Source organism: Anolis sagrei, chromosome 1 (assembly GCF_037176765.1).
Source record: "Anolis sagrei isolate rAnoSag1 chromosome 1, rAnoSag1.mat, whole genome shotgun sequence".
Classification (NCBI taxonomy): Eukaryota; Metazoa; Chordata; class Lepidosauria; order Squamata; family Dactyloidae; genus Anolis; species Anolis sagrei.
The window spans coordinates 71,069,459-71,093,114 of NC_090021.1; the positions used below are offsets into that span (position 1 = coordinate 71,069,459).

The 23,656-nt window shown below is 37.0% G+C and overlaps 1 protein-coding gene across 1 annotated transcript in view; it reads right to left on the bottom strand.

Annotated features, from left to right (window-relative positions):
* Positions 1-697: 697 nt before the first annotated feature.
* Positions 698-23,656, bottom strand: part of OPRM1 (opioid receptor mu 1) — a 36,589-nt gene continuing 13,630 nt past the window's right edge. Inside the window, exons 2-4 of the mRNA XM_060753609.2 lie at positions 18,250-18,602; positions 15,755-16,275; positions 698-3,529 (exon numbers count right to left, since the gene is read on the bottom strand). Of these exons, the coding sequence (XP_060609592.2) occupies positions 3,491-3,529; positions 15,755-16,275; positions 18,250-18,602 (913 nt within the window). The 3' untranslated portion in view covers positions 698-3,490. The remainder of the gene's footprint in view (positions 3,530-15,754; positions 16,276-18,249; positions 18,603-23,656) is intronic.

Below are 23,656 nucleotides of genomic sequence, written 5' to 3' on the forward strand. Positions count from 1 at the left end.
ATTATAATTATATTACTGTAATAGCAATTCAACCAAAAGGAAAACCCTCCAAAACCAGTTTCTTTACCTCCCCCTCTAGTACTATATTTGCATTCCTTGCTTCTACTTCTGATATATTTCTCTCTGTGGGTAGTCTGCCTCCTTAAGTTTTTTTAACAAATAATTATTTTTCAAAGGAAAGTAATTGTTGATTTTCAGTAGAATAATTTCTCCATATTTGAAAACTAATATCTCTCTATCAAACCTTCAATCTCTCCCTATCTCTGCACCTGGCTTGCCTTGTTCTGCCCTCTAAATCACTGCATTTCTAGGAATAGTTAAATCACATCGGTAATACTATTAAAGAAAAACAGCCAAAGGGTTGGGAAAAGATGTCATAGTGTCACCTTCAAAGAAGTTTGATCATGCTTGGTCAAACTTCTGACACCACATTACACAGACCTCGTCCCTCCTGTGGGTCCTTAGAAAAACCTTGGCAAAACCTCTCTCTCCCTCTCCTTCTCTATCTATTTGGTTCCTGGAAAGCCCTTCCATTGCCACCAAATTTTCATTCTTTTGGATGCGGAACAAAAATGCCTATTTGAAAAGACACCCATTTTTGGAAGCACCACTCAAAAACAAAAAAAAACGAGGCCATATTAATTAAACACATAGAAATGGATGGTTCTAGACAAAGACTAGTGACCACAGATTCCCAGAAAGAAGCACAGTGCAGGGCAGGAGGAAAGAAGGCAAAGCAAGGCAAGGCAGGAAGTGATGTGCCAGGCAGGAAGAGGAGGGCAGATGGTGAGCATTCTCCCTGGGGAGTCTCAGTTAGGGCCTCATCCCATTCCTGTCTTTGCTTTGTGGATAAGGGAGCAAAGCAAGACTGGTGCTGAAACTTTATGTTTTATTCCACCCTCTTAAGGAAAAGAGCATTTGGCTCCAAAGGAGGCAAGAAGTAACAAGTTAGGGCCACAGTAACTTTAACCAACTCTCTTAAAAAACAAGAGCTTTAACCCCCACTTCCAATGCTGAAACGAGGACCTACTTCCATATTTATGAACCTGCATTCATAGAAAAAAGAGAAAAATATACTATAGAATAGTTAGAATATAGAATAGTAGGGTCTCTCAATAACTCATGATAACTCCCCCAGAGTCAAGAAAACTGGAATCCATAAAATCTCTTGGGCTGCATGTTATTAAGGATCACATCCCTCACTTCTTTCTTCTCATTATCATTTATTCTTGGATTTCCTGTTTCCATTGTTTTCTGTTTTTGTTCTCAGACTGATTTTAGCCAAATTTTATGGTAACTCGGATCACATTTTCAAAATGAGAGCTGGAGTTGTTGCACAGGTGAGGCTCTGATTTAGTTGATAGTAGCTTGTTCAATGAACTGTTCTTTTATGAAAAGGAAAAAAACCCTCCCAAACCAATTAATAAAGCAGTGATTGCATTAACATAAAAGTAGTTCATCATTGTTTGAAACTGCCACCAAATCCACCTCCCCCCCCCCCCCCCGATTTCAAAAGGAAATTATGATGCATGAGAGAAATAAGGCACTTTTTCATAGACATTTTTACATACCCCTGTACACATAGATACAAAGAGCTAATGTAAATTGATCTTACATAAATAATTGAACATTAGCTTTTTACTCAAGATAGGGAGTGGATTTCTTTACAGAGGCGTGATATCTTTAACAATAGATGCTGCTTACATAATTGAGCAAAAAAGCAGCAATGAAAATGCAGTTGTAGAAATTTCTGAGAAAGGATTGGCTATGATTTTCTTTACAACAAACACATTCATCTACATGCTTTTTGCTTCCTGGGTCATTTTTTTGTCCATTTAATTACAACATACAGTCAACAACAAATAGAAAATATTATATATTGACAAATTATCTATGTGATTATTATCATTGCTTATGCGAGAGACAAGACTGTTTTGACAGGGCAGGCTTTTTAAAGCTGTCAATTACATTAGGTGTTCTAAAGCCGAAATGCAGTATGGTTAATGGGACAGAAAACCTTACATGGTGTATGTATACCAAACTATGCTCAGTTTAGAAGAAATATGTAACTTCCTGCTGCATAAGCAATACATTTTTAAATTATGCTTATAAATGCTTAACTACTTTACATTTGTAATTATACACATGACAAACACACAGAGATTATTTAATAGGTGTAACAGTATATACACACCAACTACTGTATTATTTAAACATAAAGGTTATTTAAAAATCACACCAGGCTATCTGAATTAAGTTAAGTTGGACAAATGAGGCCTTTAGAAATGGAACATCACTATGTATTTCACTTTCAAAATAGCAGCAGTGTAGATCAGCAATGGTATTTACATGACTTACTGTTTCTTGGTTTTAGATCAGTGGTTCCCAACCTGTTTTTGACCAGGGACCACTTTGACCAGGGACCTTTCTCCAACATTAGTACCAAAAGAGCTTTGAATCAGCTTTTGGTCAACTTTAGATTCGGTTTGGTTATTTGGGGTGCTGATTCAGAAAATAGCATTAGATAGATCACATCATATCGATTTTCTGATACAGAATATATGCCATCCAGTAGTCTCCATCTGTTCACCCACAGAAAAACATATTTGATAATCTAGAACCATGGATCTTTTTGTCAGTCTCATGGTCCACTAGTGGACTGCAGCCGACAGGTTGGGAAACACTGTTTTAGATATATACATTTCTTGTTCTTGTTTACATATTACTTTCTTCTGGCTGCCTTAAATGAACATTTCATAATTTTGTAGCTAAAATACTTATATGGGACAGATCTTCCAATATTCAAGTCAAGAGAGAATGTGGATAGAGACTCTTCTTTGGGTGAAATCTTGTTTTCAGTGAAATGGAGGACTTCAATTTCATCTAATACATTAAAAAATCTCAGAGGTAGCTTTGATTTGTCTTGCTATTTGTGGCTAGCTTGTAAACCATCCCATCCATAAAAGAATGATATGCTATAAGCATTTGTATGATTAACAATCCTACATGACATATGCTTAGATTATGTAAACCCCTAAATACCAATAACAGGATGCACTATTGAGTAATAATCTCCTTCATGTAATCTTCCCTCATGTCTTCATTTTCTCCCTTTTGGTTCTAAAAGGATAGGGAGTAGTGAGTTGAATTTTTGTCATATTATAGTTAAGACATTGTTTAAGAAAAATTGGCATGAACCCAGAACTATTGTGTTTGCAATGGGTACATTCTTGGGGACTGTAAGTTAGTGTACTATAAGGTGGAAGTAAATTCTCATCTACTTTGAAGTCCTGTGTTCCTGTAATGTGCAATGGGAATTTCCTTTGAGGCAACCATTCTTATGCTATTTATATTTAGGCAGACATTTGCTTTGAGGTGGGATGAGCAAGAGATGGGGAACAATCCATCTCCTGTATTTTTCTGCTACCAACAGTGCTGCCACTCAATAGCACTGGCTTTGGTTGCTACACAGTAGGGGGAAGGGAGGCTGTCACAGCTGTGGCGTGGTGTCAGCGTCCAGAAGTTCCAACTGAAAGGAAAGAAATACAGTGAGAAATGAGCTAATTTCTCTACTGGGCTGTTTGCAAAAATGTTTGCAGAATTTGCTCAGCACCTGCTTCTTCTTTGCATTGAACTAAGCAGAGTGAAGTGATTCTGACAAGACAGGATTGCTCTTTCACATCACGTTGTAAAACAGCAGAGGCTGAGGACCTGGACTAGTTCCAATAACAACCTTGATGCATCACCTCACTGAAAGACGAAGCACAAATGGTCTCTGGTATATGGAGGCCTTGATATGTGTAGGCAAGCTGTTGTGATGCATTGGTCAGCTTGGTGTGTGTGTGTCTTCAAGTCCCCTGTAAATTTATGATGACCTCATGAATTTCACAGAGTTTTCTTAGGCAAGGAATATTCAGAGGTGGTTTTACTAGTTTCTTTCTCTGAAATATAGCCTACAGTACCTAGTACTCATTAGTGGTGCCCTATACAATGATTGCATAGGGCTGATGCAGGTTAGCGTCTAAGATCAGGAGGAGATCTGATGCTTTGACACTCATAATTAAAAACTCAATGAGCTCAACAGACAGTAATAGGTACATCACCATCTTCCAGCCCCATGCATCAACTTTAATTGGGCTCACAGTGATTTGAGTGAGCTAAAGCTAACATAGCCATTTACAACCAAATGCTAAAGACCAGCTATGGATGTAGACATTTCTCTACCTCTATCACTCTTAGTCATCTAGAGAACTTCTGCTCCCTGCAACGTTCACATTTCCTTTTCTCTTGCTCACCTATAAGCTTGTAACTATTTGCCAGAACACATGGTTGATATCATTCACTCTCTTCCTTGAAACCTTTTCCCAAACCCATTATCTTCCTGGTGCCTTTGGACCATGAACCTTGTTCCTGTGCTTAACCTTTCCCCAGTCTAAGAATATGTCATTGAAAGAACCTTATTTTTTTCCTGATTTATCTTTGCCACCCCTACAATTCCCATGCCTTACCCCACCTGGTTCTGAGAATTAGTGTCCACACCAATAATCTTTCTAGGCCATTCACTTGGCTGTTTCCTATGTTGCCCTGGCTCTTTTGTTTCCTTTTCCACATCCATGCTTCCCTTATTTGATGTCTATCTTTTGACATAGGATTTCAAGCCATACCCAGATGCCCCCATTACTTGGCAGGACTGAAGTGCCAGTTATAGCCTGGGGAGTAATTCTACTGGACAAGTAATGCAGGCACACCACTGCATGTTTTTGTGTACAACTGTACATTTGCTAATATTGGGAGTAAAAATATTATAGTATTTCAGATGGAAGATGAATGAGCAAAGGATGTGATCTATTGTTTGAGAAAGCAGATGGACACCTCAAAGACTAAATGATAAAATAAAATGTGATATATTAACCAAAATCAATGTATACGTTTCTTTTAAATGCTGAAAGTTTTTCACCCATGATGTGTCTCTCCTAGTTTACCAATCTGTTATTTTGTTTCCAAGAACACCAGTGAGCTCTCAATAAGTAATTTTCAATCTGTGTCTGCCCTTTCCAGCAACACATAGTTCTTCCTGCTCTGATGAATTAGGCTGATTGATTGAGGAAAAGTTTATTTGTAGAGACATTGAGCTCTGAAGCTGATATATTACTTTCCCTTTGGGTTTAGACTGTGAGACAATGCTTTAGGCTAATTGTCTAGCATATGTCTCAAGTGTTCCTCTCACCAAAGAACTAATGCACTTGTGAACTGCAGGGTTCTGAATAAGAAATTCCAGCAGTGGTAATAAAAGCTCTTATTCCAGCAAGTGGATAATTCAGGGAAGAACTGTATTCTGTAAACAAGCAAACTTCCACTGAGCTGACTACAGATTCACTGCTGTACTACTCAGATTATGGTCCTATAAACCCTAAATTTATGGAAGAAATAGAGAAATGTGCCCTGCTCTAAAGAAATGCATTAAATGTCAAGCACAGATTGCTAATTATTCTTCTGCTTTATGGGTACCTATACAGAATGTCCCAATAAAAACCTGATATCTGTTTTCTACAATAAAAATAGTGCTTGAAGTATCAGCCTAATTTTATATGTTACTTGTTATTTAAGCAACGAGCCTGTCCCTGTTGGGATGGCAAATACCCATTTCTTTTTGTAGTATTTTAAAGATCTAGGCCAGAGCAACTTCACTCACTTTCTACTAATATTGGTCTGAATTCCATTGGGATGCTTTGCTTGCAGTTGTGCTTTTTCTAAAGTTCCACAGTAGTGGTTGGGCACAGAAGACTACATCTGCCAGCCACAAGCAGCTGTTTTCCCCAATCCCTCCCTTGCAGTTTGACTCTTGAGCCCTGGAATTCTCCTCTTCTGTTCCTGGTGGCTAGGCTGACAGAATACATTCGGACATGAGTATATGACTGTCACATTGCTCCCTTTCAAGGCCTCAGAGGGCCAGAGTACCCCTCAAAGAAATTCAGATCTTCTCTGAATTACAGCTGTAAAGAAATTATCACTGCCTCTTCCTTCTGTACTCTCCTCCTTCCCTCAGGTATGGTATACTTGTATCTCAGAACACTAATTCAGAAATCAAAGTGGGTCATAGTTCACAAAAATGCATTCTAGAATAACATCTGTAATGGAGTCACCAGAGTGTTGTACTCCGAACAGGAACCTTTTCAACCTCATGAGCCACAAAATTGTTGGCTGTGATGGAACAAATGAGCATGTATATCTCTCTGGAGATCTCAGATATATTCACTTCCTTCAGCTACTTTAAAAGATTTTAAAGAATGGAACACTATGGTAGGACTTTTGTTTTGTTTAGCCTGGCAGCTCTGTAGCAAGAGGTGTGTACAGAAGGCTTCACCGGACCTAAAAATCAACAATTCATCTGCTTTGGCTATGAATCAAGGAGATTTGGGATGCACTCATGAATAAAATTGCACGTGAGACTGCATGTAATTTAGGTCTAAATTCTACTATTTGATTTAGCTAATATAAGCCAACAGAAATTATAATTGCCTAGGCCAAATATGGTTCTTAGCCAATACTTCTGAAAGTTTTTCTATTTAAAGAGCTCAAATATTAGTGAAGGTACTTTAGCTTGCGAAACATTGGAAATAACTTTAATGTTGGTGCTCTGGATGGGTGTAGCAGAACAGGGCCTTCAGCTGTAATGTAATAATTGGTTTGATTATAAAATGTTATAAGAATTTGAAAACTGGAGAATGACAGTGCTTGGACCAGGATGGAAAAGACCCAGATTCAAATTTGTTTAGCCATGGAATTCACTGGGTTATTCTAGTCTCGCCACTGCCTTTCCATCCAGCCTCACCTACATGATATATTCATTGGGATAAAAAGAAGATGTAGCATCTCATATCCTGCTTGGAACTCCCAGAGGAAGGGCAAAATTCTGTGCAAAATATAGAAATTACTTTTTTGGACATGTGCAGAAGCTCCTCAAAGTTTCCAGTCCATGAAAGAGATTTCACAGGTAAAGTACTTCAAAAGATGCACCCAGTGGCTCTTGGATTCTTAAACTGTATGAGCCATTTTTTTTTAAATGGGCACATGAATGCAACCCATTTTAGACATTCAAATTGCTTCTGATGATACCACATTCCAAATTATCATTACATAATGACATAAAATACTATACAAAATACAAAAATGTTATGACAATTTTGCCTTTCTAATTTATCATTTTAGCTCAAACACAGACAACAGATGAAGTATGTGTGCACTTTTCAGTATAATTAAGCTGAACAGGATATTGGCTTCCAAACGAAGCAATCAGTTTCATGTGTATGTATCTTTTTCCAGTGTATTGTATAGCAACTGTCCTTGTTTATTTAACTTGATGGAAATATTGGCCAGGATCCTACATCAGGGTTGTATAGCCTAAGTCTCTACATATTATATGTGCCATTCTGCATTTCTGTTGAATCGCAATGTTGCGGGCCTGAACCATGACACCAAAATGTGCAACTGAATGCACGTGCATACATGCACACGTAGTTCATATATGTGCAGTGTATAAGATGTGTCCATGTGTAACACACATCTGTATGCATAATTGCACTTCATTATGCTTCTCTAACATTAAATTAAATGTGGACTTTCCACATAAGACAAATTATTCAACTGCTCAAAGCATGCAGGGAACTTATATACATTTAAGACACCAAAAAGGATTTTGGTCATAATGTTGAATGGAAAAATGCATGATGAATTAGAAAACAAACCAGGTTAGAATTGCTACAGAAGGGGGAGGAGCCAACCATGGCCGAGTAACAGACGTCTTCTTGGTAGCTCCCGAGCAAAAGATCAGAATGCAGTGATAAATGGATCAAGGATTTCTCTTTATGGACTGGAAAAGAGGCGAAAGTGTGGTGTGTTTAAGGAGCTGAAAAAAGAGGAGCCTAAAGGTAAATTACTACCGTTTAATTGCTTTTGATTTATGAACTCTGGCAGAGGGAGTGGAAAGCTGGCTGGCTTCGGCTGAAAGTGAAACTAACCTTTTAATTACAAGTGCGTCATAAGCCTTGCTACTTAAATAAAAACTTTTGGAGAGACTGGATTTAATGATTTGGAAGGCAAAAAGCAATGATCAAAGCAATGATCAAAGGCATGCCTTTCCTATGAAGAAGGAGTGAATTATTATCGTCAGTTAAAGCGAATTCCCCGGTATAAGGGAAGTGTTGCAAGCGATACAAGACATATTTGGTTGGAAATTCTTGGACTGTGCTGAATGACTGAATGAGTAGGAGTAGGAAGACACACCAAGGGAAAGATACACCAAGAGAGACTCCAAAAAACCCTCTGTGGGAACGTATAAAACCCTCAGATAGATCTCTCTCAAGGCTTACTAGATTGGACAGGGTGGAAAAAAATCCTGAGGCTCCCCAGGCTCCTCAGCTCCCTAAAGATATGAGTGCAGTTAGACGCAGCCCCCCCTCAATGAAGGGGGGCAATCAGCTAAGAAGGACCCCCCCAAACAGGGAGTGGTACCTCTACGTCATTGCCATGTCTAACTGCAAAACCAGCTGGATCAGAAGGAAGAAGTGAGAGGGAAGAACCGGGGAAATTGGAGAAAGAAATGAGCAGTAGTCAAATGTTAAATAAAATAGCAGATCTGATCAAAAGCGAGACTCAGTTATTAAAGCAAGATATTCTGACCAGTACTAAAGAAATGAAATCACAGTTGGATATGGAACAAAAAAGCTCAGATAGAAAATTCCAGGCAATACAAGAAACCTTGAAAACAATACATGGAGAAATACAAATGAATAAAGCAGAAATTGAAAAAAATAAACAGGAACAACTTGTACTCAAACGGCAAACACAACAAAATGAAAATAGACTTTCAGATATGGAAAGAAAGTTTGTTTATATGCAAGACAATCAAAGAAGGAATAATGCAATAATTAAAAATTATCCAGAAGGGAATAAAAAAGAAGACCTGAAAGCTGAAATCCTGAGGTGGTTGCAAAAGATTACGCCGGTATTGAACTGGTCAGAATTGGATATAGAGAGAGTTCATCGCCTTCCGGCTGGAAGAAATAAAATAACACCCAGAAATATAATAATTCGATTCCATAATTTTGCAAAGAAGGAAGACCTGATGAAAATACTTAAGAAGAATCCTGATCACCTAAAGATGGGTGATTCAAAATTGGAGATATTTAACGACTACTGCCCAGAAACCAAGAATTGGAGATATTCAATGAAGCCTATCACGATCCAGTTAATGAAGGCTGGAATTTTGTATACCTGGGGATACCCTATCTTTCTCAAGTTCCAATGGAAAGGCAAGAGATACAGAATAGATTCACTGGAACAAGGTTATCAATTACTGGAGGAGCTTGGAATAGTAAGAAGACAAGAAAGAGATCGGAAGGAAGAGGAGGAGAAGGATCCGGATGGAGGAGAACTGGAGGAATTAATTGGTGCCGTTGGAGGAATCGAGATGTAAGAAGAAATTAAACACTGCAATTAAGTTTTTTTTATTTAAAATGAGCACTCGGGGGGAGGGAGACTCTGGGCCACGGGATGACTTCACCCCCCCTCCCCAATTGGGAAGGCCGGGGGCCATGATTGGGACGAGAAGTCCCGAAGATTGGAAGGGGAGGAAGGGGGGAATGGGGGAAGTGGGGGGATTGGGGGGAGGGGGAATGGGGAGTAAGGGTAGGGGAGGGAAAGGGTCAAGGGTTCACGTTGTTTCAAGCCACAAAAAAGCTTTTAAAGGGAAAGGGAAATGATGTCCCATAAATTAAGAATTTTAACGCTTAACACGAGAGGGTTGGGGACGGTAATTAAGAGAAGGCGGATCGAATCTCTACTGAAGAAGGACGCGGCGGATGCCATCTTCCTACAGGAAACACATCAAAATAAGCGGGGCTCAAATGAGCTAAAGTCGAGCTGGATAAGGAACTACGAAACATCTTTTGGGTCATCAAAGTCAAGAGGAGTAGCAATAATAATAGCAAAGAAATGTAATTTTGTCATAAACAAGGTATTGAAAGATGAAGAGGGAAGATATATAATAATATATGGGGAAATAGGGGAGGAAAAATATGTATTAGTAAATGTATACGCACCAAATGTGAAACAGCAAGAATTTTTTGAAAAAGTGTTAGAGCAAATAGAGAATTACCATCAACAAAATGTAATATTTGGAGGAGATTGTAATTGCTGTATGGATTTAAAGAAGGATAAAACTACGATAGCATCAAAAGCTAGAAACATTGAAACAACGGAATTAAGCAGAGTAATGAATAAATGGCAATTAAAGGATGTGTGGAGATTGGTAAAAGGGAATGAAAGTAGATATACATATTATTCATCGGTACATAAGGTGTATACAAGAATTGATTATATTTTTGTCTCCAAAAATATGACAAGTAAAGTGCTAAATGCTGATATAGGTATGATTAAGATTTCGGATCATGCTTTGGTTTCAATTGAGATTGCGTTGAAATGTGATTATGACAAAATGAAAAGGTGGAGGTTAAACACAAGAATACTAAATCATAAAGAGATAGTAGATAAAGTGCAAGCAGAATGGCAAGAAATATGGGGCTTCAACGAAAAGGGGGTGACAAAAGGAGTTCTATGGGACACTATGAAAGCAGTGACCAGAGGGTTATGTATAAAAGAGACAATTAACTTAAAAAGAAGGCAAGAAGAAAGGAAAAGGAATTTAGAAAGAGAAATAGAAGAGATTGAAAAAGCATATGTAATAAAGAGAGATACACGAATTTATGCTAGGTTAAGAGCAAAAAAAGAGGAATTGGATAAAATGGAAATAGACGAAGTACAAGAAAATTTAATTTATTTAAGGAGGGAATATTTTGAGTTTAGTGATAGGAATTCAAAGATGCTAGCTAAATCAACACAGAAAAAGAAAATGGAAGGAATGATAAATACGATAAAACATAAAACAGGTAAACTATGTAGAGCTATGAAAGAAAAATTGAAAGTATTTGAGGAATTTTATAAAGACCTATATCAAACCAAAGCAAGCCCCATAGAGGCAATTAGGAAATATGTGGAAGAAAATTGGGAGAGTAAGCTGGAGGAGAAAGATAAAGAGTTACTGGAACAACCTATTAAGAAAAAAGAAATAGAGGAAGTCATTAATAAATTAAAAGTAGGAAAAGCTCCAGGCTTGGATGGTCTAGGGACAGAATATTATAAAAGCTTTAGAGAAGTTTTAACCCCAAAATTATTGGAATTGTATAATGAAATAATGAAGGGAGATAAAATACCCGAATCATGGAGGAGATCATTAATAATATTAATACCCAAACCTGATAAAGACTTAACAGACCCAGGGTCATACAGGCCCATATCATTAATAAACCAGGATGCAAAGATATTGTCCGCGATATTAGCTAATAGAATGAATAAATGTATGTATAAGTACATAAAAGAAGATCAGTGTGGGTTTATAAAAGGAAGACAAATGTCAAATTTGATAGGGAGAGTACTAAATAAAATTCATTGGGCTAAAGAGGGAAAGGGAAAAGCAGGGATACTATCATTAGATATTTTTAAAGCGTTCGATTGTGTGGAATGGGAGACATTAAGGGAAATATTGAATAAATTTGGAATGGGAAATAAAATAAAAGGAGTACTAAAACAATTTTATTCAAAGAACTCAGCAGTGATAACTATAAATGATGGAGTGACAAACGAAATAAAAGTGACTAGAGGAACTAGACAAGGGTGCCCATTGTCCCCGATATTATTTGCTATGGTGATAGAACTTTTTGCTAATAACATAAGGAACGATAAAAATTTAGAAGGGTTAGGAAAAAAGGAGAAACAGAAGGTGAGCTTATTCGCTGACGATACATTGTTATTCATAGAAAATATAGTGGAGAAAATAGATAGAATAAAAGAACATTTGGAGATATTTGGGAAAGCAACGGGTTTACAAGTTAATTGGAACAAGTCAGAAATGATGCTACTCAATTATACAAGAGAAGAAGAAAAAAATTATAGAACAGAGAAAAATGGGAATAAGAATTAAGAATAAATTAAAATACTTGGGAGTAATAATAACTAAGGATATAAAAGAGATAGAGGAAGTAAATGTAGTAACTTTAAGAAAAGAAGTTCAGAAAAAGTTAATAGAGTACGAAGGTATACACTTATCCTGGTTTGGAAGAATAGCATTAGTAAAAATGAAAATACTTCCAAAAATAAATTTTATATTTAGGATGCTACCACTTCAAATCACAGAAGAAGAACTAATTAGATGGCAACAAATGATTAATAAGTACTGCAATGGAAGTAAAAGAAATAGACTAAATAAACAGTTATGGTATAGATCACAAAAGGAGGGTGGACTAGCACTACCTAATATAAAAAAATATTATGAAGCAAGTAGATTAAGTTTGGTTATAGAAGGAATGGTTAAAAAAGAGGGAATAGATTGGCTTAGTAATGATTCAGGAAAAGTGGAAGATGAAACTTGGAATATATTTTTTAAACAGCTTACTAGAAAAGAATTGAGGGAAATTAGAAACCCAATGTTGAGTAACATACTGAAAGTATGGAATAAATATAAGGGAGGTTAATAAAGGAGGGATCAATTATAACCCCAATAGTGATGGAAAAGAAATTCCCAAATTTTTTTTAAAAAAGTAATGGATAAAAAGGTAAGGGAAATAAATCTAGATAGAATAGGGGATTGGATGAAGGTGGAAATGAAGAGGGAAAGGATGTTGGAAGAGTTTAAAGAAATAAAATTATCATGGTTTCATTGTATACAATTAGAACAATGGTTAATAAACTGGAAAAAAAATTAGAAATGGAAGCCAACTCAATCAATTCGAACAAATAATACAGAAGGGAAGGGCAGTAGAAGAACACGAAAACTTGAGAGGTATAATTAGCAAAATCTATAAGATACTAATTGAAATGAAGGATGGAAAAATAAAAAAGTGTACCCTTAAGGAGATTTGGGAAGAGGATTTAGGGATAAAAATATTGAAACAGAGTGGCAACAGTTATGGGGACAAAGACATTTAAATGTCATAATGGTCATAATGTTGAATGGAAAAATGCATGATGAATTAGAAAACAAACCAGGTTAGAATTGCTACAGAAAGGGATCAGGGCAATATATTAGGATTGCTGCTATTTAACCTACAAATTATGAACAAAACAGTCTTTATGTTTACTGGGCCAAAACTATTTAAACATGAAGGAACTGATCAGGGTAAGCATATTAAATTGTAACATCATTATAATTATTAAATGAAGGTACAGCTATTGGTTGCCATTAGGAGTACTAACTTCTTATTTGTGTATGGAAGAATCTTCAGTTGCAGGTTGAGCATGGAAAATGGAAAAAATATGGTGTATCACTACTCTGCAAATATTACTTGGTTTAGGTCTTTTGGTACTTCACTTAAGACATAGTTTTGCTTATTCTTTTTCTCTCAAGTATTTTCCCCACTCAGTTACATTTGAAAAATATCAAAACTTATCATTCTTTCTTGAGAAAACATCAACAAAACTCTGTCCATTATGTGCTTGCTATTTATTGTGGACTAAGCTACTCAGAATGTATTGATTAGGGTGTGTACTGCTTCAAAAACTGGCGCATGGGGAAAGAGGTAGATACTACTTCATGTGTACCGTATGAGTATGGGTATCTCTTTAAAGCTTCAGAAACATAGCCATAGGGACCAGAGAGTTGTGATGTCTGAAAGGCTTTTTAAATTGAGGTGTAAACAGAATGGCTGTATCATGATCCCAATCCTAAAACAGTGCCTAGAGTGAGCTTTGTAGAATGTGACTTGGGCTTAGAATATAGATAATTAGTTACTCAAACTCCCATTTCTCAGCCATGCTTGGCACTGTTAAAGAAATGAAACCTAAAAGATTAATTTTTTATCCACTCTTTTCCCCACAGACTGAATTCCCACTAAGCTACAGCTTAACAAAGCTATCATTCTAGTAGCTTCGTAAGAAGGAATTTGCGCCAGCCCAAAGCTATCTAGTTCAGCTCAGACTTCAGTCATCAACTCAATATGTAACCCAAGTATCAAGAATTGACCCTCCCCCAAAAGTACAAGTACCAATTCTTCCTCAGGTAAATTTTGAACTAAACTAAACCAGAAAGAAATGATCCCCAGATCTGAATCTTGATTGAAAAATAGGTTCATGTATTTCCATGCTCCCTCTCCCTGTCCATAGCATTGGTATCAACTGTTGGTTCAGCTGCCATTATATGTAAAGTTGTGCTTTCTCTACTACCATTGCTTTATTCCCACCACTACTTTCTGTGGCCCCTTCCACGCAGCTGTATAAAATCTACATTGAACAGGATTATATGGCAGTGTGGACCCAGATAATCCAATTCAAAGTAGACATTTTGGATCATCTGCCTTGATATTCTGGGTTATATGACTATGTGGAAGGGCCCTGTGACAGATCAAAAAGAGGAGAAATTGTTCTTAGGACAAGAGGGTCACCATGTGTAGAGTAATATATATATATATATATATATATATATATATATATATATATATATAGGAATGAGAAAGACTGTGCCAGTAGATGGAGAGCAGTGGAGAAGACCCATTGATGCTCCAAATATTTTGACCGAAAATACCCATCAGACCCAGACAGACGTGATAGAAAATTGTCAGAGTTGTAGTCCAATACATGTGCAGAGCCATTGTTTTTCTCTACTGGTATAAAGGAAAAAATCCCAAAGTGCATGTGAGTTTATGTTTATGTGTATCATGTGTGGGGCAAATTAATTATATCAAATTACTGCTTAAAGTGAAAGGGACACAACTATATAATTGAGATCACAATTCTGTCAACAGCTTTTCTTAATCATGTGGACTTAATTGATTGTTGAGGATATTCATATGAAAAGGAGAAATGAGCCATGCACTTTTTCTGAATTTAGCCCACATAAACATGTGCACAAAAATCTCCCTATTGTGCTTTAATTCATGTAGGTCTGCTGATTCTTTCTGGTGAAAGTACTGTCTAGTCACTCTGTGTACCTGCTCATAAAGACATGCATGGAAAAACAGGTAATCAAAGTGTGTTCATGGAGGAAGGGTCATGATTATGTACTTTTGCCCACAGGTTTATAAAACATTTATAAAAGCGCATCTTGTTAGACAGTGGAGCTGTCAAGATAGGGTTTGGGCTAGATGATCAGGGCCCTGTATATTAGAATGAGCCAAAGGCCCCTTAATCTGAGAAGAGTTGTCTTAAATACACATTTTGACTATACACATTCCTTTCCAAAATATCATTAAATCAAGAGCATGGCTGTCAATTGACTGGCTGATCTTGCTATGAGGCCTGTTGTCACTAGGACTCTCAGTTTGTAGTTAATTGCACTAGTACTTTGATTTAGTGCAAGCAACTCTGAATATATAATTTCCACAAGATTGAGGAATAGCATACTTTCTGCAGAAAAAACACCATAAAAGTATGTCCTTTCCTATCTATAAGATAAATAACACATTGATTTACAGACAGGGCCCAGTCCATTGGGGAACCTTCTAGCTTCCTGGAATCAATTTAGGCTTGGCTCAAATGAATTAGTTTTTCCATTAATGTGTATCAGTTCAACTAGGGAAGGAAAATCAAACAGGCACTATAAAACTGCCAAAGACTACACTTCAGTAAAGGATGTAATTTCAGAATTCATGTCATCTCCAGGGGGATTTTCTGAATCCAGAGATAACATCTCCACTGCTAGTCATACCTGCTGGTTAGTTCTATCCACTGTATTGGCAGTGGAAGCATGGTCACGTGTGTTTTGTCGAACACGAGTGGAGTTTTGCTGCTCAATGGTTGAAGCTGTTGGGATGCAGAATTCTCTGAAACACCTTTTGAAGTTCTCATCTAGAAATGCGTAAAGGACGGGATTAAGGCAGCTATTTGTGTACCCCAAAGCAATGCAGACATGCCAGGAGACTGTCTGGAAAGTAGTTTCAGGAATATGGACCAGGGCTTTAATTATCACATAAATATGGATGGGAGTCCAGCAGACGATGAAGACTGCCACTACCACGAGGACCATCCTGGTGATTCGTCGGAGATTCCTGTCCTTTTCCTTGGAGCCAGAGAGCATTCGAACACTCTTCAGGCGTAAAATCATGAGTCCATAGCACACGGTAATGATTAAGACAGGCATGATGAAGGCAAAGAGGAAAACACAGATTTTCAGAAGGTTCTCCCAATACCATGCTGGATGAGAGAATGTAAGTGTGCAATCAATCGAGCCTATAAAAAGAAGAAAAAGGAGTGCGTTTTAGCAAACTTAATTTTATTCCAATCTTTCTTCCCCCCTACTTCAGCACCAAATCCATAACTATAACATGAAAATATATAGTAGATGTTATTAAGTGCCTTCCTAAATTGTCCATACTTGTTCTGTAAAATAAATAAATAAAAATGAAGCACACTCACATTTAGTTTACTGTTGATAATGGGATATATCTAGGGAATGAAATAATATGTGTAGTTTATGCAAGATGAAGGCAGACAGATACGATTGTGAAGAGAAAACATTGGGATATGCAAGCCATAACCATTCCAAAATTATATGGACAATGTTTATTTAGAGTAGGCTTTCAAAACCTGTTGCCCTCCAGATGAACTGAACAACTTCCATCACCACTATCCATAATAGCTCACAATCTGTGGGCACCATCTTGGGAAACACTTCTTTAGAAGCAGAAGTCAGTTGAAAATATTTATGAGAATCCAGTCATAGATGCTGTGTAGGGCTGGGCGGTTTCGTTTCGCTAATTCGTAATTCGTTAAAAATTCGTTATTTTTTTTATAACGAAGCAATAACGAACCATTCTGGAGCAACTTAAAAACGAAATGAATTTTTAAATTCATTTCGTAAATGCTTCGGATTCGTTATGTATTCGTTTCGTTATCGGTTTGAGGTCGTTTCGTTATTATTTCCGCATGTCTGGGGCAAGTTTTATAGTTGTTTTTTGTTTAATTAGTGAAAAAAAATTATAATATCACACCAACAGTCAACAACAGAGGGAGAGGGAAGCTTCAGAAGTTCCCCCTGTCCCATTTGGAGGTTTTTTAGCGTATTGCGCGGTCGCGTCCGCCATTAACGAATCGATTCGTTATTGTTTCGTATTTGTTTCATTAATGTTTTGTAATTTTTTTAACATTTACGAAATTTCGTAAATATTGAACTTTTTAAAAGAAAAATTTTGGAATTCTTTTAAATATCGAAACGCAAAACCCCCCAAAAAACGAATCGATTTTAGAAACAAATTTTTCCGTTGTTACCCAGGCCTAATGCTGTGCTTTGAACTCCTAGTGAAATACCAACTCTCTTTTCTAACATTTACAGTCCAAACAACATTCTATATTTGGTTGGATTGTCCCATTATACAACCCGAAATCACCTTTTTCTCTTTCTGTCTCTCTCTCACACTTGACCATGTCTCCCTCCTCTCTTCCTTCCATTCTCCCTCTCTCTCTTTCTGTCTCTCCTTTGGGGCGGGATACAAATAAAGTATTATTATGTCGGACACTTCCCAAGTGTCTAGGACTGTGTGATGTACACACATACCCACTATCACACACCATCCTGTCTCATATACACAACCATAAACTGGAGCATTGCAGCACACCCAAATACCTGGGAGTTACCCTGGATCATGCTCTGACCAACAAGAAGCACTGCTTAAATATCAAGCAAAAAGTAGGTGCTAGAAACAATATACTGACTGGCACAACCTGGGTATCATAACCAGATACGGTGAAGATATTTGCCCTTGTGTTTTGCTGCTCTGCTGCTGAGTACGCTGCTGGAATGCATCTCACCATGCTAAAACAGTGGAACACTGAATTCAGTGTGTTTACTCCCAAATTAGATAGTTTCAGTTTGAAACCTAAACCAAAAAAATCTTGCGTCATAGATTAGTAGATATAGACAATGGCTACACTTGCACCTGGAGCCATAAACATCCTCTCTCTGAGATCACACTCTGGCTGAAGTAAAAGGAAGATTACAAAACACATGCAATCTGGTTGTTCTGTCATGGAACATTGACCTCCTTAGTTTTGTAAGCTTCTTTTAAGGGATTGTTTTACATGACCTGATCCTCACAAAGTGTTGATGCAATAATCTTGATCTGCAAATTCTAGACACAATTATCTTTATTAAATGGATCTTTGATGATAGAGAGTATTCCCCACCCTCTCTTCTTTTTTACTCACCTTGGCTCTCTTTTGTAGTTGCCATCACCATAACTGGAATGCCAATGGCTGAAGAAACAATCCAGTTGCAGACATTGACAATTTTGGCATTTTTGGGGGTCCGGAAATCCAGAGCCTTGACTGGGTGGCAAACGGCTATGTAGCGATCCACGCTCATTGTGCAGAGGGTGAAAATGCTTGTGAACATGTTATAGTAATCTATAGATATAACAATCTTACAAATAGTGGTACCAAATGGCCATGTTCCCAGGAGGTAATTCACACTTTGGAATGGCAGCGTGCTTGTCGCTAAGGCATCTGCCAAGGCAAGGTTGAAAATATAGATGTTGGTGGCTGTCTTCATTTTGGTGTATCTAAGAAGGAACAAAACCATAAACAAAGATCAACAGAATCCTTGCTAGAGCCATTCATATGAAAAATGGGAAGCAGGGTGTACATTGTGTTATGCATATTGTTGTTCCCTAATACAGAAAGAGATAGGAGGGGTTTTCTGCACAATGAAAATATCTGCAGTTTGATAAAGATAAAAAAAAAAGACTTCCAGATGTTGTTATACTACCATTTCCAGAACGCCTTACCATTGGCTATTCTGGCAATGGTTGATGGGAACTGCAGTCCAACAAGATTCGAAGGGCCAGATATTCTCCAGGGTGTTTTTTTTTAGAGCCACATGGAGAATACCTGTCCCTTCAGATCTTGTTGGACTGCAGTTCTCATCAACCATTGCCAGAATAGCAAACGGTAAGGACACATCAAAAACAAGAAAAAAGAAGGTATTTCAGATATTGAGTAAGAAATAGTTTGATACTACTAAATTAGGAAAGAGGTTCAGTTATCGAAATGATGTCACATTGGATCTCTAGCTGTTTTGTATTACACATTTCCAGAAGTTCTAATCAGTTTCACTGATGGTAAAAAGTTATGGAAATAGTAGGCTGAACTAATATTGGGGTTAAATACTTTATGGATATGTTAGTGAACTTAACATATAGTGTATGGCTATGTATTCCTACTCCTGCTAAAGCATTCCCTCAGAACAGAGTGTCAATCCTACTTAATAGAATTGTGTTCATTTTGAATACTTTGCTTTAACTCTGTACTATCAGAGAGTAATAAATAAATGTCTAACATAAGATGTCCTTGAATTGAAGGTAAAGAGTAAAGGAAACAATGTCCAGAATGAGCTGAAAGAGGAAAATCTAATGTCTTTATCTTTAATTACAAAAGACCTCTGCCCTTTATCGTTCTTGGCAGAATTTTGTGAGCAACTGAGGGCAACAAATCAATAGCAGTAGTCATATTTTCAGATCTTAAGCAGTGTTGTAATTCATGTACAATATGACCTCCCCCACCCCCGTATCTGTGGGACAGGTATCAGTGGTTTCATTTACTCTCATCTGACAAAATAGATACTCCCTATGCATTTCATAGGCACTCCAGCATGACTCTGTGGTATTTCTGCTACAAAACATTGTTCGGTAGGATTTGCTATTATTCATAGTTTTTGCTAGCCTTGGTAAGTCTGAGAATGTATTCCCCATGGATATGAGGGGAGTAGTAAATGTCATACTCCAACTTTATCTAATTTTGGGATGTAAGGGTCAGACTTGTTTAGTGCTTGGTTGAAAGGCCACCAGAGAATATTAGAGTATTTCCAAGCTGAGCTAAGAAAGAGTCATTTCAATAGAAACATTACACTATAGTGGAGAAGATTCTGAGCAGATAACCTATGTGGCTGCTGATTGTGCTAGCTGCTGAGTAAAGTCCAAAGTTCTTGTTTTTCCTACTTGGTTATTTATTTTTAAACCAGATTTGGTCTAGACAGTGAAATATTTATGTCTACTATTCATTCATGCACTGATATATCTTAGAAAAACTACCTCAATTGCTTGTCTACCAGAAAAAACTTCCCATTACAACTGGCTCCCTTGGAGAGCTATCTACATAAGTGTTGGGTCTAAATCTAACAGCTGGCCATAATTGGTTCCAAATAGAACAGAGCCTTGAATCAATGGGATCTGCATATGTTTGTCTTTTTTATTCAGCAGCTTATTCAATGTATGTATTCTAGCAACTAGACTTAGCCCCAAGTACATATATTGTAACATGCCATAGTCCACTGATTTCAGTAATAACTTTGGCATTTCATTTATTCTTGTATTTTATATATTGCTTTTTATGTTCATATAAAATGGATCATGTAGCATTTCCTCTCCTTTTTGTTATGAAATAATCTCATTTTCTCTAGCTAGAATACCATCTAACTTTAATATAGCTGATTTCCTGTTTACAGGAAGAATGTTTACAAGCTTACACTGTTGTAACCATCTCAGAATAGAAAAGATTTTAAAAAGCAAGTGCTTTTTTCTTGATAAAATATGTAGCAGCTGTTGAATTTGTATATAATGAAACTTACTTTTCCTTTGTCACTTTCTCATTTTTCATGTTTTTATAACAGATTTATAGTAGAGCTAAATAGTAATAAAAAGCAGCACTGTACATTTTATTTGTATTTATTCATTGTAAGCCTTACAGAGTCAGTAGACAAAGGATAAAAAAAATATTTTAAAATCCACTGTCTTCCAACATAAGCTCATAAGATGCTTTGTAGTTGTTAGCTCAATTGCCCTAATTTCATGTAGCCTGGTGGCTACTGCTGGGTTTTAATGTTGGTAAGGTCATGGAATCTGCACTAGGTTTAAGTCTGAGTTTTAAAGAGCTGTTCAAAGTGCTGAACCTAATATGTGGAAAGACTTGAGCAAAGACTGGATCCTTAAAGCACGGAGTAAAAGCGGAAGTAGATGCATTGCCCTATTGACCACCAACCATTTTTGCTAGAGAGAGTGAGAGAGTGGAAGGTGTCAGAAGAAGAAAAAGATGAAAAAAGTTAGACTTGCCCACTTTGGTTCCACACAAAGAAAATACTTAATTCTTGATCAGAAACTGCAAAGTAGGTGTCGTCTTTACCAGTGTGTATATAGCTAGCTTTCCATATCTACAGATTTTACACCCACAAATTCCACCATCCATGGTTTTTTTAAAAAAAATCAAAAAGTGAACTTTACTTTTGTCATTTTATGAGTGATACCATTTTACCTATGCCTTGTATATAATGGGAGTTACACATTCATAGATTTTGTATCCACTGAGAGTCTTGGAACTCAGCCACAGAGGATACCAAGGGCTCACTGTATTTCTCTTCCAGGCATAAAAAGCACAGCTTCTTTTTCCTCACTTCACTTTCCTACATTTTCTCTAACCCTTCACCACACAAATAGAATTCTTGGATCACAAACAGCAGAGGCTGGAAAGGCACATGGTCAGCTATCATTGTCCCTAGCCATTCATTTCCTCCTGTGAATCTGTTACAATATTCTACTTTCATAACATTGCAAGCAACAAAAATGGCAAAATGTCTCTTTCAAATGCAGACATATCAGCTGTCTGCTACAAGTCATAATTTTTCTCCTTCAACTGAGTTAGAAGGAGGTTTGAATGTTGAGTTAGTTGATCAGAATATTAATGCTAAAATCTGGTCTGTGCATAGATTGGATATTGTGCTAATCTATGTTCTATGTCGATGGGGCCCTCATGCAACTGTCCAGCATGCCCATGCATAAAGACAGCACTGATAGAAACTGTTCTTCTCATATGGTCTTTGAAGAGATTGTAGAAGCGATCGATTCTGGAAGACCTTCAGCTGCTGAGGCAATTAATACGTAGGTTGTTTGATTTTTATTTGATGGCTGCAAAGCACAGAGATTTTAGTAAGTAATTTTTTCAACCATATATCTTACTCTGTTATTTGATTTATTTTGAATCAATAAGTCAATCAATCTTTCTTCAGCATCAACCTGAGGGTAATTAATTTATACATTGCTCTTCTAGCAATCCAGTTACCTAGCAGTGAAATAAAAATAAAAATGTAACTTAAAAACAAAAATGAATAAAAATGAATATTCAAAGAACCAACAGCCTTGAGTGCTTTTCTATTTCAAATATACATTTTCTTTGAATAGAAATTGTTTCATTTAACCATGGACTTCTTCCAGAGTGCCTTAGTATTTCTCCACTTAAATACAACATAACTCATATATCAATATCAAGGATTAGTTCTAATGTTTGAAATATGATTGGACCTCCCTCTCAGGGAATACAGCTCAGTGGTAACAAACATATTTTTCAACCAAAATGCCCAGGCTTTAGTTTTCTGAGTCTCTATTAAGAGAAAAAAAATTAGTTGTAGGGAGGTATTTCTGATATGGAGGGGTGAATGGAAACATAAATTGAAGGCATCCCCCCCAAAGTAAAAATTCTGCCTTTCCATGAAAATTTCTTTCATCGTCAAATTTCTCACACTCTAGAATACTTTTTTCTATATTAGTGGTAGAAATTTTGAGGAAACAATGTTTATTTCCTGCTGGGCAAAGACCTCATAGAAATCCATCAGACCTTGAAAATTAAGCACGCTCAGCTCTGGTCAGTACTTGAATTGGAGACTGCAAACGAATACCAGGACCTAAAAATGTGGATGTGCCTTTGATTCATTGGTTCACCAGATGAATTGGTACTTCTAGCCATAACGTAATATCTGGCTCTTGTACTTTACTATTGACCTTGCTCCTGTAGTTGTATTGCACTAATTGACTTGGCCCTCTGGCCCTAACTTGTCATCAGGTTCTTGCACTTTTCTATTAGCCCTGTCCTTGTAGTTGTATTGCACAAGCCCTTGCCTCACCTCTTAGTTCTGAAATGTCCACTATGCTCAGCTACTGATTGTTGTATGATGGTTTATGTTTTTATGATGTTTTGTACATGTATTTTTATTGTGTTATATTTTAACTCTATTTGACTGGGCTTGGTCCCCATGTGAGCCACCCTGAATCCCTTCAGGGAGATGGTGGCGGGATACAAAAATAAAGTAGCTATCATCATCATGTAATATTTTAGAGGAAGACACTGGTAAACAACCCCTGGGTATCTCTTGCCTAAGAAAACTCTATGAAATTCATGGTGGCACCATAAGTTAACAGATGATTTTAAGCACATGCATAAACCTATATATACTACATATTGGGTAGCAAACAATGGGGAAAAGATGGGTCAATATGAACAAAATATGAACCAGGGTAAAATAACAGGGTCATCAACTATTCACTTCATGCTATTATCCCACTTTCATAGTCCCAATCTGCCATTCAGTGTCTATTCAAGAAGCTAGGATCACAATGATGGTGATGACTACCTCATATCCCACTTTCTCCATATATAAAAAAAGTCACTGTAAAAATGTGACTAAACATTATATAAAATCAAAAACATCAAAAACAAACCCATGAAAAGGCACTGTTATCTAAGAATCACTTCAGGTTTCGGCATGGATTTACCATGCCAACCTATTCCCAAA